This window comes from Dunckerocampus dactyliophorus, chromosome 5, assembly GCF_027744805.1.
Source record: "Dunckerocampus dactyliophorus isolate RoL2022-P2 chromosome 5, RoL_Ddac_1.1, whole genome shotgun sequence".
NCBI lineage: Eukaryota > Metazoa > Chordata > Actinopteri > Syngnathiformes > Syngnathidae > Dunckerocampus > Dunckerocampus dactyliophorus.
In genome coordinates, this window is record NC_072823.1 from 28,834,334 (window position 1) to 28,853,258 (window position 18,925).

An 18,925-nucleotide genomic window follows, 5' to 3' on the forward strand; every position below is an offset into this window, starting at 1 on the left:
TTTTCTGTAATATTTCAACATCATGGTAGTAAAATGTACTATGTTCATTTTGCTCATAATATGACGACATTGTTCTTGTTAAAATTACGACTTTTTCTGGTTAGATTACAGATTTGATGTCTTTAATATTTAATTACTGCTGGTTTTGCCATTTTTGCTGTTGATTTTTATAATAGTTTGTTGTTAGAATGTGCCGCAGGCCGATAAAAAAAAAACAGCCACACGCTGCAAATGGCCCCATAGCCGCACGTTGAACACCCCTGGGTTGGACCGTTTTTTTTCCAGCTGGCACACAATCGTCCGCCATTGTGCCAGGGCAGCTGTTGCTGTGTGTTGACACAGGCGTAAAAATAGTCAAGAGCAACAAATCAAGTGGAACTGCCTGGTCGTGACTTATACTGCCTGCGTCTGGGCCAAGACCACATTATGAGGGATGATGGAGTGCAAGCAATATGTTGCAAGAATTCAATAGGGATTGTTCAGTCTTTTACACTTGCCATTAATTGTGCTCTGTTTCGAAAAAAAAAAAAAAAAAAAAAACACGTACAAAAGGTGATGCCAAATTACAAATGTACACATTGAGGTCATGTCCACAAAAACACAGGTATGTAAAACTCAATACTTTATATGTTTTTCAGTTTCGAGATCCCTTTCAGATGAAAACGTGACAAGCGTTCTCATTCAGAGAAAAACGGTCTCACGGTAATAATTCAGTTAATGAACTGGATGAGTTTGCCGGCCTCCGTATATTGCCATGTCTCTTGCCTCAAAACAGGCAGGACGAGAGTTCACTCTGTGCATTGGTTCAGCAGCAAGACGCGTCACAGAACATCGGCGAACTGAGTGAGACCTCTTGTCAGTCATCCAGTTGCTTTGACTCTATTGGGGGGGGGGGGGGGGGGCGCCGCTAGCATACACACACAGCAAAAGAGTGGAGCTTCTTGAGGAGCAACGTAGTAGAAGTTAGGAGGGAAAAAAGATGCTTGCCAAGTCAAATGCCACAGCCCCCGTGTGGGAATGCTAATGAACACGAACAAGCAGAATTTATTCGAAAGCGGTAGCAACATAAAAGGCAACAGAACAAACCTGCCCACGTCACACATATCCACCCAACCAATGACACCTCAAGCCTTGGTCCCGACAGTCAACACTCACTGAGACGTTTGGTCGCCAAGGTAAAACACAAACGGAACGGCGCGAAATGGTGTGCGTTCACAGAAAGTCATCGCAAAAGAAATGCTGCTCTTTCATAGAGTTGAAATGCTGAAATGCTGCAAACATTTGACAGACAGTACCAATTGCCTGGGACAAAATACAGGTACATGGCACAAACACCAACTTTAGTGTTCAGTGCGAAAGATGACATTAAAAGAAATGTTGCATGATTATTTATGATTATGTATTGTCATACCATTAGTGGTTTATTTGATCTCAAAAAACACTATCTCAAAAAACTGCCGACACAAATGGCGCCCGGGCCACACTTTGGACACCCCTGGATGAAGTTTAAACGTTATGTTATTTTTGGACCCGAGAGTGAGTAAGAAATGCATTTTTCCAATATACGCGTGAATATGTGGATGAGTCTGACTTGGAGGTCGTGGTAGTTCAAGAGCTGATTCCTGGCCTAGCTGGAGGCTGATGTTGCTCCAGGGAAGGCTTAAGATCTTTCCTCTCTCATCATTACAGGTGGATGGCAGTCAGACAGCATGCAGCCCCGCGGTGACAGAGGTCAAGATACACACACACACACACACACACACACACACACACACACACACACACACACACACACACATATAGGACGCATGTGCAACTTTCACAAGTGCAGTCTGCTTCCCAGCTGCTGTTGTCTTCTGAGTGTCAGCAGATGTCTGGCCCGGAGATCAAGACCGGAGAAAACTAGAGATGAGACCTCTTAGATGTGGGAGAAGCAATCCCTCGGAACGCCAAGCCTCTTATACGTTCAACAGAGCACACATGCGCACACACACACACACACACAGACACACACACACACACACACACACACGCACAGGCGCGGTCTAAAGCCATCCAGATTTTTACAGGCGCAGCAGGAAAAGACGGATAACATCCAGGATCTTTTTTTTTTTCCAGGACAGTCCTAGAGCTGCGACCCAGTCCTGCATGTATGTTTGAACTGATGCTGAGACGCTCACCTTCGTATATAGAGATGATGTGCGGGTGGCGGAGGGACGACATAATCTCGATCTCGCGGCGGATGTGAACCATGTCCTGCTCGTCCTTGATCTTCTCCTTTCGAATGGACTTGATGGCCACCTGTGAGGAGAAGATTCGTTTCATTCGTTTCATTCATCCTTTATGGGTCACAACGTGTTAGCGTGTCATACTTTTTCTGCCAGTATCAATGTCGTTTGTCAAACTCACAAATCTTGCAAGTTCCTGAGTTTGGGAAGGCTCAATGTAATTTCAAGACAGCCTCATACAAGAATACATACAAGAATAATGCTTTCAGACGTCAGTATATTATCAATGAGCAAACAAGCTAAACTGCCCTTATCCACGATTGCAGTGTCAGTGAAATAATGTTGCGATGGGACGTTGTATCTCGGTTGCAAAGGGTGCAACAAAGCACGAAAGCCCCGCTTCTCAACAACCGAGTACAGCCACAAACCTTTCGCGACAAAAGTGTTTCAAGCAGAAATACTTTTCCCAGTTGGCTGGAAAATTAGTTATCACCTGCTCGATGGTTCTCTGGTTGGCAGCAACTCCAGCTGGCTGTTTTCCTCCTGGTTCGGGTGGAAACGTGCTATGTGGTTTCTCATAATTGTCGTGTTCCCAAAGTATTTGAAGCTTGTATGACAAAGCTTGCATATTGTCTGGCTCTTGTCCAGCTTCCACCTTCAACTACGTGAAAACCAAAGTGCTTCCAGGCGCTCGCTTTAAATCCAGCGGGTGCAGGTCAGAGTTTACGCTCAGCCATTCTGGTAGCATCTTACACTTAGGTGCACCACCATAAACTGTCCTGGCGGCACTTCCGCTTTCTGTCTTTTTGTTTTTTGTTTGTTTTTGTACCGTCAGCATCGATTATTGGCATTTATGAATCGATTAAAAAGCATCCATGTCGCGGGCATTTTTCCCCACCCCTACTAGGCATCTTGAGTTGCCAGTTGCGGCCTTGGTAGAAGATGAATTTCACAGTTTATTTGTTGCTTCTTTGCTTATGTTGTTACAATTCTCTCTCTTTATGAGACAAAACAAAACAAAAGTAGAGGCCTGTGCTTAACCTTGCTTTTCATAGCATTTGGTTTTCAGCAAAAATGACGGCCACAAATATGTCTCGGCTTTCGTGCACCTGACAAGACATCAACGTGTTGGTGACTCGGTCTCCGAGAGGAAGGGATAGTGGTTCTTTTAGAGTTGGGACACTAGAGACGGATGGCGGCTGGGGTTGACACTGGAGTGAACCCAACCACACCAGAGTTCACTTGCAAGGGGAGTGAGACCCATTTCTTCAGCAGTCTCGGTCCGCTTGTTTGGTGCGCATCATGGCTGGGATGATCATGTTCACATTTGACAAAACAGACTAGACTAGCAGAGCAAGTAGTAAAAAGACTTCCTCTTAACCCAGGGGTGTCTAAGCGAGGGCCACGTGGTGAAAAATGAAAGGATGATATTTTGTAAAGCAACGCATGTACTGTAGATAATCTAAGAAGTAGCGTAAATTGCGTATTTTTTCTTTAATATTTCCACTCTATGCTATTTAAAAACACACAATTTTTCCTGATAACATTACAAGTTCATTTTTTCATTTTTTTTTTATTTTGACTATACAGTTGTTTGTTTCAACTATTTCAACTTTCTTCTTGTAAATTTTTTTCCTCATGATTATGACTTTATTCCCATTATATGATAACTTTTTCCCCAACCTAATTTCCCCCAAACTTGATTTTCTTATACTATGATTACTTTATAAGATTTAATATGATAAGAATATCATATTTAATATTTCAACGCTGTGCTACTAAATACATTATTTTTCCTGATAAGTCTATTTTTGTAAAATTGTAAAAAAAAAAAAAAATTCTAGTTAGAATAGAACTTTTCTCTTCAAATTTTGACTTAATTCTCATAAAATGACAGCTGTTTTTTACATTTCTTTTACTAATAGTCATAGGTAACAAAAGGAGGCTTAACATTTCAGACTCACTTAAGTGCTCTCGGCAACTTTGCCATAACTAAATTTTGCAATGTTCTCCGTTCAGGTTCTGTTAGTTGTCGAATAATGTAAAATAATAAGTTCAATAAATAAGTCATCAAAAATGGCTATTTGTCATAATAAAAAATCAATTACAAATGCAGCAGCCCACCACCACAGCTTCAGAAAATCCCAGGGGGGGAACCTGTAATCTGTCTACTACTGTATATTGGGTATATGAAGTATGCTGCAAGAACCGCTAACGTGTGAGTTTATGATTCTTATTTATGTCTAATACAGTAGGTCTTATTTTCTCTCATGACTGTATATCTGCTATATTGGATAATACAAGTCTTTAATAATGTTGAAAACAGTATTTAGACTACAAACATGTTTTGAATATGGTGCGGGCCACTAAAAAAAAAAAACTGCCGCGGCCAGAACCGAACATGACATTCTTGAAAACCGAGTCAGCTGCCCCCAGAAGGACAGCTCTGGAAACCCCCTCCTGTGCATCTATCTCTGATCTCACATGGGTGGGGGCCCAACACAGACTCATACCTGCTTAAATACAGTCTGTCGGCCCTCCATGAAAGGCCCCCGCATGCCAGCCAGGTCGCCCCCGCTTCACAGATGTCTCCTTCCCACTTCCAAAGAGGCTGAGTAAATTGCAGTGTGAGCGGCGCCTCTCCTCTTGACTCATCTTGCTTTCGTGTCAACAGACGCCACTGATGGGGTCAAAGTTCAGCAGTCGGGGGGGGGGATGAGTTCAGTGAAGTACACGGTGCTTATTCACGTATGAAGCCAACAACACATGACGTACGGTGTGTGTACCGCCACGCACGGGCCCTTTTAAAGTCCACTGATAAGATAAAGCACAGGGCATTTTCTCTCTCTTCCGTCTCCATCAACACTTTCAAACAACACACATAAAAGAAAACTGTTGAAATTACACACACATGAAAGACAAGCAGACCAAAAAAACGGCTTTTTCCCCACAGCAGCATGTACTGTACCCGTATTTTGTAGACTATAAATCGCTTGGTTTTCATAGTTTGGCTGGTCCTGAAACTCACAGGTGCGACTTTGATACACAGTAGATGTAATTGAACATGTTTGCAAACGTTCATTCATAGAGACTGACACCAACCAAGGACCGAACATTACTGTTGACAGCCACAAGAGGGCGCTCTAGGCTTGTGACAGCAACAGTGATGTGGAATGAGATCGGGAGCTCGGTGAACTTGCTTACCACTAATTTGCTTGTTGGACTCGCTGACTTGATATGTTAATTTAGCCTCCCGGGTATGTCCTCAATGCCATTATGTTGCTAAATAACTGTTCATGTGTTACAATAACATAGCGGACACTAGGCCTGTCACCATAAATCAATTAACCTAATAAATCAATTAACACTTGGGTGCGTTGGTACTTGTTCCAGTGAGGAGAGGCGCGTTACTCACTACTTGCTAGCTGCGTGTGTCGTGTGTTACACGATCAAATGCTTTCTTGGTGCCTGTTGTGTATAAAACACCATCGGATGTAAATTTCGTCCTGTTTGCGCATCGTCATTTTGTGACATGAAAAAGTCTGTGACAAAGACAATGAAATACATGACAAAAAAAAGGTCAGCTAATTCCGCATTTTGCTGCATGTACTTTGACCAAACTCCGACAAAACATGACAACCTCATTAAACATAAAGAGCGTATTCCACACAGTGTTGCTACAAGCGAATCAAGGAAGTGTATATGCAAACGAGCTGACGTCTGCATTGACACACAGTGTCAATTTCAGGGTATTTCCGGGTTATGTCTCAGTTCTTTTTTTGACAATAACGACAGCGACACGGACTCAATATCAGGAATATCGGGATTCACTGAGATTTAAGTTGCATTTTTTTCAATTTTAGGTGCAATTTAAAGCCTTTTTTTTACTTTTTATTATTTATTTTTTTCACTTTTTTTATTATTTTTTTTATTTTTATTCATTTATTTTTTATATATATTTTTTAAATTTTTAAAGTAAAAAAAATAATAATAAAAAAATAAAGCCTTTTTTTGCTAAAATAGAGTCCATTTTTTTGTCATTGGTGTGTTTGGTCTTTTTTTGTTTGTTTAATTATGTTGTTTGTTTTCCCGATTACAAAAATACTCTTGAGAAATGAATGTTTATTGTTTTGATACAGTGTACTCACATTATGATGCCATATATTAATCAGGACTTTAATGAAAAAATGGTCTCAAAATAACATTAACAATTCTATCATTCATTGGCAATAATTTGTAGGACAAGTATCGTCCAGCAAGATTTGTTATGGTGACCGGCCTAGCGTACACCTATTCAGCCTGTTGTTGTGTGTGCCATTATGTAGTTGAATAACTTTCCACATTAAATGTCTGATGTTGGTCTTAAATCTTGTGGAATACATTTCCAAATCAATGCAACTTGTAGTCCAGCGTGACTTATACAGTCGCCCCTCGCTATATCACGTTTTTTCCAAAAATATTAATAAACGATGGCTGTTTCGTGGTTGACTATGGCCAAAAATAGTAAAAATATATAAAAATATGTTTTATAATAATGTGAACACACATTTTACGGGCTATAGTTCATTCTCCCGATAATAAGAAACAATAAGACACAAGACGTGTCACGTACCTGGTCACATGCGCAAGTGCCAGCAAGGCAGGAAAGCGACACTGTGGCCAACTTTTCAATAAGAAAGTAGCTACTGGCTGTCCTAGAAGTCGCTAGATGATGTCAGTGTCTAATTTGCACATCATTTGCATATTATGTTGTAAAATGCTGTAGGAAAAGAGCCTAACCTCGTAGGAGAGGCAAAAAAAAGTGCATAAAAACACCTCGATTACATTGAGAACTACAAATTAACTTGATTATTGGTTTGTTAATTCTAACTTGTCCATCATTTCATCAAAAATAAAATAAGTTCAATATTTTATGCTCAGTAAGAACACAAAATGCGGAACAATACGTTCTTTCACCATCCTGGGAAACTCCCCAAAGAGGACAGAAAAAAAGGTTGATAGATTGGTTGCTCGTCGCTTTTGAGAAAATATGTCGTCAAGGGGGGTTGGAATGTCACCAGTTTATCAAAATAGCTTATCAAAGCTTATCAAAATAAAGCGCAGTGGAACATTTTTATGATATTTTAAATCGCTTTCAAACTAATTGTGGTCAATAAGGGCTTACATAATAAGTTATATGTGTATCTATATATCATACATAGCCATTCATACAATATATTACTTAAAAATGTTTTCAAGTTTTGAAAAAAAAACACATTTTTAAGCTGTGGCGGCTTTTATTTTGTAGCGCGCACCGCCACGGTAAATTAATTACATGTAGTGGAAACCTTGTTATAGGCGGAATAGGTGAGTCCCATTACGTGCGTTCTCAGCGCCGTCTTTTTGTCTGTTTTTATATCTTTACAACGCACAGAAAAGAGAAACACATACGTGTTCATGTCTTACGTGAGGATTGTGGATGATGGGCAACATTCCAAAACAAATTGCAGTTTTCCTTTAATGCCATGTTCCAGATTTCCTTTCAAAACTCCCAAGTTTTGAACGACTCGGTCAATACTCGGCCATCACTAGTGCGGAGGTCCTTTGTGATTACAGCAGCGAGGTCAGCAGGTGACCTGTCCAAGAGACCTCGAAAGGATGCTTATTTTTAGCCGTTCCCTTTTAGAAAGAGAGAGAGAAAACAAGCTTTGGCCTCCTTTTTGAAAGCCTGCTGGGATTTTTTTTAAATGGAAGAATCTGGAAAAGGAGGCTGGAGTGAGGATGCCAACAGGAGGTCAAGAAGATTTTTTGAAACTGTCGTGGCAACGCTACCATGCAGGCCTGTACGCACGCCTTAAATGAGAGGCTACTCCAAATAAACCCCATCGAAAATATACAGTGGTGCACATGTCCACGGTTAATTGCAGCCTAAACATCCTGGACCGCATCCCGGTCCGTCCTTTGAGGAGTCTGTTCGTTTGTTAGTTTAAACTTTTGTCCTCTGCTATCGAAGCACTAGCTCGAGGAGCTTTTATTCCGATGCGGGCCAAAACCGCAGGCCGGTAGCCAGTGCCAAGCCAATTACCATGTGCATCAATAAAAATAGCCCCAAACCGGAAGAGTTTGCTGCCAGCGCATGCCTTCATTGGACTGAAAGTGAAGAAATGATAACAATCAACAAAATGCCGCCCCGGGGGTACATCATTAGTAAAAGCTGTTTGCGTTTCTTCCGTTTTCGCTCGTTAGATTTACGATCGTTTTATCTGGTGAGTCATCCTCCTGCTTTTATTCAATCAGGAATTCACTCGTTTAGGAAATACCTGAGTAATGACTTATAAAAAGCGGCATTCGGTGCCAAGCTAAGTGGGTAGCGATCCACAAAAACGGCCTGGAGAGCAAGCCAGGTATCTGTTGTACCTCCTCGGGTTCCTGACCCTGACGTGGATCATTAAACAGCACCGCAGATGGTCCACTCGCCAGCTGGCTGACACAGCTAGGCTTGTCCTTAAGTATTACTGTCACCCGTTGGCCCCTGCCAGGTATGGGGGGAGGCCCCACTCCCCCGTGTTTGAAGTGAAAGTCGATGCGTCGCTTCAGCGGAGCCTGACGTCTTCCCGCATTTGTTCTCGGATCATTAAAACAGAAGAAGGAGTCATCGCGAAGCGGCTCATCCCCGTGTTTTCTCAACACCCCCATCATCTCTTATGTATTGGGATGGGGAGGGGCGTTCCCAAGTTCCAAACCGGCCAAAAACCAGAATACCTCATCAACAACACCACACGGAGCCGAGGAATGTTCACGTTGTTTCCCTTTCCCGTACTGTTCCGTTGTTAAGGGGTGATGGAATGTGGCGCTTATATTAGCTGAATAATACATATAGAGTACATATCAAATATATATCCTTGCACTTCGGAATGTTAGTTTTCCTCTTCAATCCGTTCCAAAAGCGCCGATAAAAACCGAAACGTACAAAAACCGCGGCAATTTTTCCAATAGGAAATAATGCAAATCTAACTAGTCCCTTCCAGACACCAAAAAATATGAACACAAAATACATTTTTACAGAATCATTGTAGTTTTAAATACAGAAAACAATGGGAAATAATCAAATGTAATCATTTTCCAAATATTTCAACCTTCTTTGTAAATTTTAGTTTCAGAATATTATAACTTTATTCCCATAATATTATAACTGTATTCTTATTTGTCTTATACACATACATACATATACATATATATATATATATATATATATATATATACATGTATATATATATATATATATATATATATATATATATATATATATATATATATATATATACATACACACACACACAGAAATATATATACACATATATATTATATATATATATTACACACATACACACACGTGTGTATTTATAGCATAATTTTTCCCCTACCTAATTTTTCAAAAATTACAACTATTAATTGTTTTGTTTGTTTTTCATAAAATTACGACTTTAAGAAAAATCTTTTTTCTTTAATATCTCAACTTCATGCTACTAAAATGATATTATTTTCCCTCATAATATTACAGCTAACTTTCAGTCAACAATATTTTGACTTTATATTATTATTATTATTATTATATTATTAATATTATAGCTTTAAGGCTTAAAAAAAAATCAACATTTTTTCTTGAACCTTTCAACACTATGCAGCTAAATTGACATTTCGTAAAACAGCAACTTTTTTCTTGTTTTTCTCTGAAAACTTTTGACAACTTTTCATAATATTTAGACAAATTTTGCAACAATTACAACTTTCTTCTTTGCAAATTTCTCATAATTATGACTTTATTTCCTTAATATTTTGACTTTTTCTGCAACCTAACTTTTGTCAAATTACAACTGTAGTTGTTGATTTGTTTGTTTCTCACAAACACATTATTATAATATGCATTTTAACATGTATTATATAATATTACTACTTAAAAAAAAATCTTTCAAAGCTACTAAAATTACAATATTTTTCCTCAAAGAGTTACAACATTATTGTCATAAAATTATGACTTTTTGGTAGATGACAACTTTGTTCTCTTAATATTTGAACTTATACATTTTCTTGCAGATTTTTCTATTGTTGCTGTTGGGTTGTTTTGGGTTTTTTTTTAGGTTTTCTTGTCGTATAATATTTTTAGAATGTGCCACGAGCCAATAATGTTCATAATATTTTCCTCAATTCCTTCCAAAAGGTCATTCAAAGACCGAAACATAAAAAAACTGAGGTAATTTTTCATGTAAATCCAGTTAGTCACTTCCAGACACAGAAAATATGAACTAAAATACATTTCATAAAGAATCGTTTTAGTTTTACATGCAGATAACAATGGATAATAATTCTAAATGACGGATGGAAGCAACTTGGTAACATAATGGATGCCATATAGCATATACAACAATGCAACATTAAGGAGCGGGGCAGGAGCACACAAACGTTAGCGATGCTAGCATAGCTATGTGTTAGCTATGTGTGCTAACGTTACATTGTAACAGCATGCTGGGTTAGCCCATTCGTTGGATAGAAATCAAATGATAAGAAGTTATAGCTCCCACATTTGTAGCTGGCAGAGATCCAGGCTTTATTTTAAGATGTGTAGCGAAGCCTGCTTTAGTGGGCGTATACACGAGGGCAGGCTCAAGTGAGTCTCATCCTTCTGCGGTTCTGTCTTCATTTGTCACTTGCCGTCAGCGCAACCATCTCAAACGTCAAGTCATCTTGACAGCAGACGCCACATGAACACACGCCACCACGCGTGCCCGTCTCGCTACCTTATAAAAACACGAAACGCAAAGCAGAGGCCTGCATAAAAAGACGGCTATGGCTGGTTTTCTTACTGGCCCGTGGCACATTCTTAAAATAGAATTCAACAAGAAAACAGAAAAAAAATGCAGTAATATTGCAAGAATAAAGTCAAAGTATTAAAAGAAAAAATTTATGAGAATAACGTAATATTATACGAAAAAATTATTGCATTTTGGTAGGATAATGTTGAAATATTAAAGAAAAAAAACATTCTTTTTAAAAGTTGTAATATCAAGAGAAACAAACTAATCAACAAATAAAGTTGTGTTTTTTGGAATGTTAGAAGATAAAATCAAAATGTGATGGGAATAAAGTCATTATTATGAGAAGAACATTTCACAAGAAGTTCAAATAGTTGGGGGAAAAAAAACAGCAAAAATGGAAACAACTGTTTTAATTTTACAAGAATAAAGTCAAACATTTTTTAGAAAAAAGTTGCATTCTAACAAGGAAAAAAAGACAATAATCGTCTAATATTATGTGGAAAAAAATGTCATTTATTAGCATCGAGTTGAAATATTAAAGAAAAAAAATCTTTATTTTTGGAAAGTCATGATATTCTTGGAAAAAACAAAACAAAATCAAGTTGTAATTTTTGGAATTTTATGTTGCAGAAAAAGTTTGACTGTTGCGATAATAAAGTCAAAATTTTACGGGAATAAAGTCGGAATTACGAGAAGAAAATGTACAACAAAAAAGTTGGGATAAAAACAGCGGAAATGGAAAAAAATGTTGTAATTTTACAGGAATAAAGTCAAAATATTTCGAGAAAAAGGTCGTGTTCTAACAAGGAAAAAAGTCGCCATGTTATGAAAATAAACTTGTACTCTTATTTGGAAAAACAATGTCATTTTAGAAGCATAGAGTCAAAATATTAAATAAAAACTATTTATTTGTAGAAAGTCATGACATTCACAGCAAAAGCGGCTCCACAAACAAGGCTTTGTGCTCAAGATGCAACTCAACAAAACCTAACATCCGCAATCCGGCTAATTGGCGCCGCGACGGTAGTTATTAACTTTCTTTGTCAAGTCCGGTTTTCAGCTTTGTGCCGAGTGTGCGTTCACATGAAAGGGGGCGTATGACGTCACATTATTCTACTTCCGCTCAAAAATGTATCCGTCCCAGCCAGTGTATTTTACAAAAAAAGAGTAACTAATTATTATGGAGCGTTATGAGGAGTTCCCAAAAGATCATGACTGCTAAATGCAACACTGCCGCCGCCAATAGGGCGAGGAAGGACTGCTGACAGAATAATGCTGAGCATGTCATGGGCAAGTCAACACTCATTTATTATTCTAACTATACCCTACTAGTCTTTTCATTTAGTGACGCTCAACATTGCACAGCTTTGACATTTTAACACTTACAGTATCCATTTTAAAAATAAATACGTTGGAGCAAAAACTCGACATTTACATCAGCTAATGTTGGCCTAATTATTCATATTTCATGTAGCATTTTACTCCTGGTGCTCACGTAGCGTATTCCCTCATCTGAAAATCTCGCTTATAGATGGATAATATCAACAGTGAATGCTGTTTTATTCCATTTTTTTTCTCCGTGTCTCCTAGGGAACCTCGTAGGTTCTCAATTAATGGTGACGCCATCTCCGAATGAGTTCAACAGTGAAACAGTGGCACTTTCATGGCTGACTTTAAGCTGAAAGCCTGGACATTACCTGGTCCCAACCAGGTGATGAGTTTAGCCTAAGTTACCATGGCGATACAGCTGCTTGAAAAGAGAGCTACCTTCACTGACCACGCAAATCCGGCTTTCATCTCAACACAGCTCGCTAACGCGCTAAACTCACTTTGCCGTATTCCCCCATAGAACGAAACAAAAATAGGGCTGGAAGTTTTGGAAAAAAATACTGTAAATAAATAAAAAATATTGCCGCACGGTGGTCTAGTGGTTAGCACGTTGGCCAACACAGTAACAGTCTGGAGATCGGGAAGATCTGGGTTCGATTCTCCCTTGGGCATTTCTGTGTGGAGTTTGCATGTTCTCCCCGTGCGTGCGTGGGTTTTCTCCGGGTACTCCGGTTTCCTCCCACATTCCAAAAACATGCATGTTAGGTTAATTGGAGACTCTAAATTGTCCATAGGTATGAATGTGAGTGTGAATGCTTGTTTGTCTCTATGTGCCCTGCCATTGGCTGGCCACCAGTCCAGGGTGTACCCCGCCTCTCACCCAAAGTCAGCTGGGATAGGTTCCAGCATGCCCCCGCGACCCTAATGAGGATGAAACTGTAATGGATGGATGGATGGATGGATGGATGGATGGGTTTTGGAAAATGAGGGTGCGGAAAAAGTGATCATGTTACGAGAATAAAGTCAAAATATTATGGGTCATAATTACGAGAAGAAAATTTACAAAAACAAATTTGAAATAGTTGGAAAATAATTTTTTTAAAAACACAACAGAAATGGAAAAAAACAGTCGTAATTTTACGAGAATGAAGTAAAACTAATTAGGGAAAAAAAGGTCGTATTCTGACAATGAAAAAGTCACAATTTTACGAGAATAAACTTATGAGGAAAACTAATGTCAATATTAATGTCAAATATTAAAGAAAAATACTCCTAATGTTATGACAAACGACCAAAACAAAATAACTTTTGGGGAAAATGACGCTGTGTAAAATGTCATAATACTGTACAATGGGAAAAAAGTCATAATATTACGACAAAAACATCGATGAAGATTACTTAGGAAGAAAGTTTAAATATTTAATAAATGTTAAAAAACAGCAAAAATGCCGAGATGCAGTTTTTCTTTTTTTTAATATATAGTACTTTTTAGCGTATAAAAAATCAGAGTGTCAAAGTCGCAAGTTCCCTGATCTCAGGTTTGTGGCGAGGCCTCGGTTGCGGAACAATCAATCCGCCGTGCCTCGTCTGACTCCACGTGCGAAGGTGCTCCGTTTGCAAGGGATGCAACATGACGACAAAGAAACGACAGGAAGTGTGCAAAATGAACAGCGAAAGGCCCGACTTACGAGCCTCAGAAAGCTGCTTTCTAGTAACTAATCATGCACAGACTCCCTTTAAAGCCAAACATGAGCTCACCCGCTATCTGCATCAGATACACAGCAAAGCAGATATTGCGCAATTTAATGAGCAAAACATGTCACAGTCAAGCTGCGTCAACAGCAAAACAAACTTGAATCATGTCACCGGGGGCCACGGGCAGCAGCGAGAGTCGGGTTTGTGGGGGGGGGGGGCCACACTCATGACCTATATTTAGTTTCCTCGTGGTATTCTCAGCTCATGGAAAGTTCTTCACGTCCCGCCAGGTTGGTTGGGGGCACGGGGGGGGTGGGATGGTGGGGCGTATGGGGCGCACTCATAGATCTCAAATGTGATGACGGCGTTGTCAACAACAGCGCTGTGTGTGTTTACGTAAACAAACAGCAAGACTTAACCCAAAGTACACACACGGGCCGCTTCATTAGGTACACCTGCATGACTAAATCCGAGACCTGCAGTGCTTTTGTTTGCTAGTTAGGAAGAAAAAAAAGACATTGAAAACTGCTGTGGCTGTAGGCAACCTCCTCCTAGTCAATTTTTTGGTATACTTTAACGCCACAAAATGGCAGTGCCACTTCAAAAATACGCAAATGAATAAATCATGCTGTTTTGTGGCCTATTATTAGTCCGAAATTTGACTTTTTTTTTTGCCTAAATGAAGCATTTTCAAGCATAAAACTGGCTAAATGAAGTAAAATACAAATATAAGGCAAATATAAGACGTTCTGATGATTTGTAGTACTCTACACTAGGGGTCAGTAATGTTACATTGATGAGACAATGGCCAAGTAGTGTACAGAACAGGAAGTAAAAAAAATAAATAAAAAATAGAACTCTTCCAATGTGCAGTAATTTTATGTGAATAAAGTGGAAATATGAGGAGAATAAAATCATTTTACGAGAAAATCATGAGAATAAAGTTGTATATTACAAAGAAAAAACATCAAATTATTAAATAAATTAAACTACATTCAAAATAAAGTTGCAATTTTGGGCAAATTAAGTTGCAAAAAAAGTTATACAATTATAACAATAATGTCAAAATATTACGGGAATAAAGTCATAACATTACAAGAAAACAAAAAGGTAAATGTTGAAATATTTGGAAAATAAAACAGAAACGGAAAAACAAGCAAAAAAAGCGAACTTCAAGAGAAAAAGTTCCTGCTAATAATACGCTGATATCACAAAGCTGAGATGCAGGCTGCTTTTTTTTTTTTTTTTAATATCCACATGGGTTTACAAAATGTAAACCATCAAAGTGGCCCATCCATTCGTTCATTTTTCAAAATGCAGCCCTCGATGGGAAAAGTTTGACTCCTTAACATTGTTCGAGCCATTTAGACATAAAATGACACCCCTTTAGGCACCTTTACACGCACATATACCAATATAGCAGACGTCATAAGATACACACAGTGGGGTGGAAAATTGTTTCCTGATTTCTTTTTTTTTTCTTTTTGCATGTTTGTCACACTTAAATGTTTCAGATCATCCTAAAAAAAATGTATGAGTCAATGACAACACAACTGAACACAAAATGTTTTTTTTAAATGAATCTTTTACTAAGGAACAAAAAAATCCAAAGCTACATGGTCCTGTGTGGAAAAGTGATTGCCCCCTAAAGCTAATAAGTGGTTGGGCCCCCCTTAGTAGCAACAACTGCAATCAAGCGTTTGTGATAACTTGCAATGAGTCTCTTACACGCTGTGGAGGAATTTTGCCCACTCATCTTTGCAGAATTGTTGTCATTCAGCCACATTGGAGGCTTTTCCAGCATGAAGCGCCTTTTTAAGGTCATGCCACAGCATCTCAATAGGATTCAGGTCAGGACTTTGACTAGGCCACTCCAAAGTCTTCATTTAGTTTTTCTTTCATCCAGAGGTGGACTTGCTGGTGTGTTTTGGATCATTGTCCTGCTGCAGAACCCAAGTTGGTTTCACAGTTTGAGGTCACCAACAGATGGCCGGACATTCTCCTTCAGGATTTTTTGGTAGACAGCAGCATTTATGGTTTCATTTATCACAGCAAGACTTCCAGGTCCTGAAGAGCAGCAAAACAGACCCAGACCATCACACTACCACCACCATATTTTACTGTACAGTATGATTACTTATATGCCAGATGTAATGGGATACACACCTCCCAAAAAGTTCAACTTTTGTCTTGCCAGACCACAGACTATTTTCCCCAAAGGCCTTGGGGATCAAAAATCCCAAAATTGAAACGAGCAATGTTCAGCAGTGGTTTTGGTCTTGGAAATCTGTTTTTGTGTCTTTTTTATGGTGGAGTCATGAACACTGACCTTAACTGAGGCAATTGAGGCCTGCAGTTCTTTGGATGTTGTTGTGGGGTCTTTTGTGACCTCTTGGATGAGTCGTCGCTGTGGTCTTGGGGTCATTTTGGTTGGCCGGCCACTCCTGGGACGGCTTGACACTGTTCCTTATTTTCACTATTTGTGGATAACGTCTCTCACTGTGGTTCGCTGGAGTCCTAAAGCTTTAGAAATTGCTTTCTGACCTTTTCCAGACTGATAGATCTCAATTAATCTCAGTTATCTTTTAACATGACAGGCACTTTTCCACACAGGGCCATGTAGGTTTGGATTTTTTTTAATACCTTAATAATAAAAAGTTTCATTTAAAAACTGCATTTTGTGTTCAGTTGTGTTGTCGCTTGACTAATATTTAAATTAGTTTGATGATCTGAAACATTTAAGTGTGACATACAACAACAAAAATCAGGAAGCGGGCAAGCACTTTTTCACACCCCTGTATGGCTCCTATTACAGTATGCCTACTATATTGGGTAATACTGTATGTGTCTAAAGGTGCCTAAAGGGTGTTATTTCATGTCTCGATGGCTCTAATAATCTTATAACCCGTATTTAGCAACTCGGAAACAGGTTTTCTAGGCTCTAACTATGCAAATATTTCCATTTTGATTCAAGAAAGTCCTTTGCCCAGAAACTGTGAGCATTGGGATTTGTCCATGTTGGCCCCCACCCTAGTCTAGTGTTAGTGTGAGTGCTAGCCTGCTTTGCACTCCAGCATCCGGTCGTGCGGCCCCGCATCGGCTAAGGCGTGTGTGCAGTTGCCCCCATGGGTCCTTTGGAGCGCGGAGGGCGGGGGTTATTACATTACATTAGAAAGGCATGCATGTATGGCAAAATGAATGTGTGTGTGCGTGTTACCTCTCTGCCGGAGTGGCGTTCAATGGCCTTCTTGACTTTGCCGTACGTCCCCCTCCCCAAAGTCTCCAGCAGCTCGTAGCGGTGCTTCAGGTTGTGCTTGTGGTGGTGTTTCTTCACACCCTGGTTCCGGGTCTCCTCAGGTGAGCTTCCGGCGAGCGTGGGTGAATGGTGGGGGTCAGCCCCGGTGGGTTTGGGTGCACAGCTTTGACCTCTGGGGGCCTCCGGGCGGCGCGCTAAGTAAGCCATCTCACCTAACTTGTTTGTAAATAAAAGTCACCCTCGCTAGCAATAAGATAATTCATATACAGTAATACTTATAGGCCTAATAATAGTAATAAATAAATAAATTACAAGGAACACGCAAGCTACTTTGTCATTTTTGTCAATGTGGAAACATTTCCAGATTGTCTTGCTAAAGATAGCATGAAAAGTCTACAAAAAGGACATCATCTGTCCATAATAACCACAAACATATCACTGGTTACGGTCAATAATGTAAAATCATATGAATTCAGCTGATCATTTCAACCTCTAATAATAAAATCTATGAACGAGGCTACTCCTCAATCGACTAGTAATGTCTGCTGGAGTCTAATTTAGGGCTCGCATCATCTGTGCTCCTAAGACATCTACTAGGCGAGAAAGCTGCGACGAAACCGGCGTTCTGGATGAAGATGACCCTCATGCTTGCCCCCAGCTGGCTCCTCACTCATCCGGACCCAGCTGCGTGCCGTCGTGCGCCTGCGGGCTCCGCGCCGTGCTCGACCCGGGAGGAGGTGCGCGGTGCTCGGACACGATCGGGAGCGTAGAGGCGGTGGATACTGCCATGGTGGCTGGGCCGGCTCCCTCACTTTCGTCTCGTGTCGCGTTTTCTCCTGCGTGTGCTGCTCGTTCCTGCCCTTTCTTTCTCCTTTCTTAGCGTAAACGAAGGGGGAGGATGGGGGAGCAGAGTCCGGAGGGCGTGGTTTAGGAGGTCTTCCTCTTCCTAGTCTTTGTGAGAGCTCTCTCTCTCTCTCTCTCATCCCTGAGAACGCTACAGCTGATGTGCAGGGGCGTAGCTCACGACTCTGTGGGCACGGCCACGCCCACCCCAGCCTCCACTCTTCTTCCTTACATTGGAGACATACTGTACATACATAAACTCACAGGACGCTTCATTAGGTACACCCGTCTATAGTAAATCAAGATGTGGATCTGGATAAAGGTGCGGATAAAGGAGTTTATTTACACATGTTGAGTCCCGAGAGGAGGCTGATTCATCTGGCAGTACATCCTGAAAAACAACTGCACACTCAAATCATATAGAGCAGGGGTGTGAAACTGGTGCCATGGAGGGCCGAGACGCTGCAGGTTTTCTTTCCAGCCAGTCACTAAAGCAGGTGATTTTAATGATCAACACCTTCAGTTTGAGGGAAGGAGCTCATCAATGAAATCACCTGCTGAAGAAACTGGTTGGACAGAAAACCTGCAGCGTCTCGGCCCTCCAGGGCACGAGTTTGACACACGCGATATAGAGGATCTTTGACTCCAGTTTTTTGTATTGATTCCTAAAAACATCTCTCCTGTCATACACATGATCCTTGACTACTTTTAACATCAGACTCCTACAAACAGCAGTGCACTCTCGCTATATACAGGATCTTTGACTTGCATTTTCCTAAAAA

The 18,925-nt window shown here is 40.0% G+C and overlaps 1 protein-coding gene across 2 annotated transcripts in view; it reads right to left on the minus strand.

The window, feature by feature from the left end:
- The window catches only part of nuak1b (NUAK family, SNF1-like kinase, 1b), a 40,488-nt gene extending 22,221 nt beyond the window's left edge, over positions 1–18,267 (minus strand). The window contains exons 1-2 of one of the 2 annotated variants that reach the window (XM_054776741.1): positions 17,262–18,267; positions 2,181–2,301 (exon numbers count right to left, since the gene is read on the minus strand). In XM_054776741.1, coding sequence (XP_054632716.1) covers positions 2,181–2,301; positions 17,262–17,507 — 367 coding nt within the window. In that variant the 5' untranslated portion in view covers positions 17,508–18,267. Of the gene's footprint in view, positions 1–2,180; positions 2,302–4,741; positions 6,106–17,261 lie in introns of those variants that run through there. The other variant, XM_054776743.1, reaches the window with a different exon arrangement.
- Between the last annotated feature and the right edge of the window lie 658 nt (positions 18,268–18,925).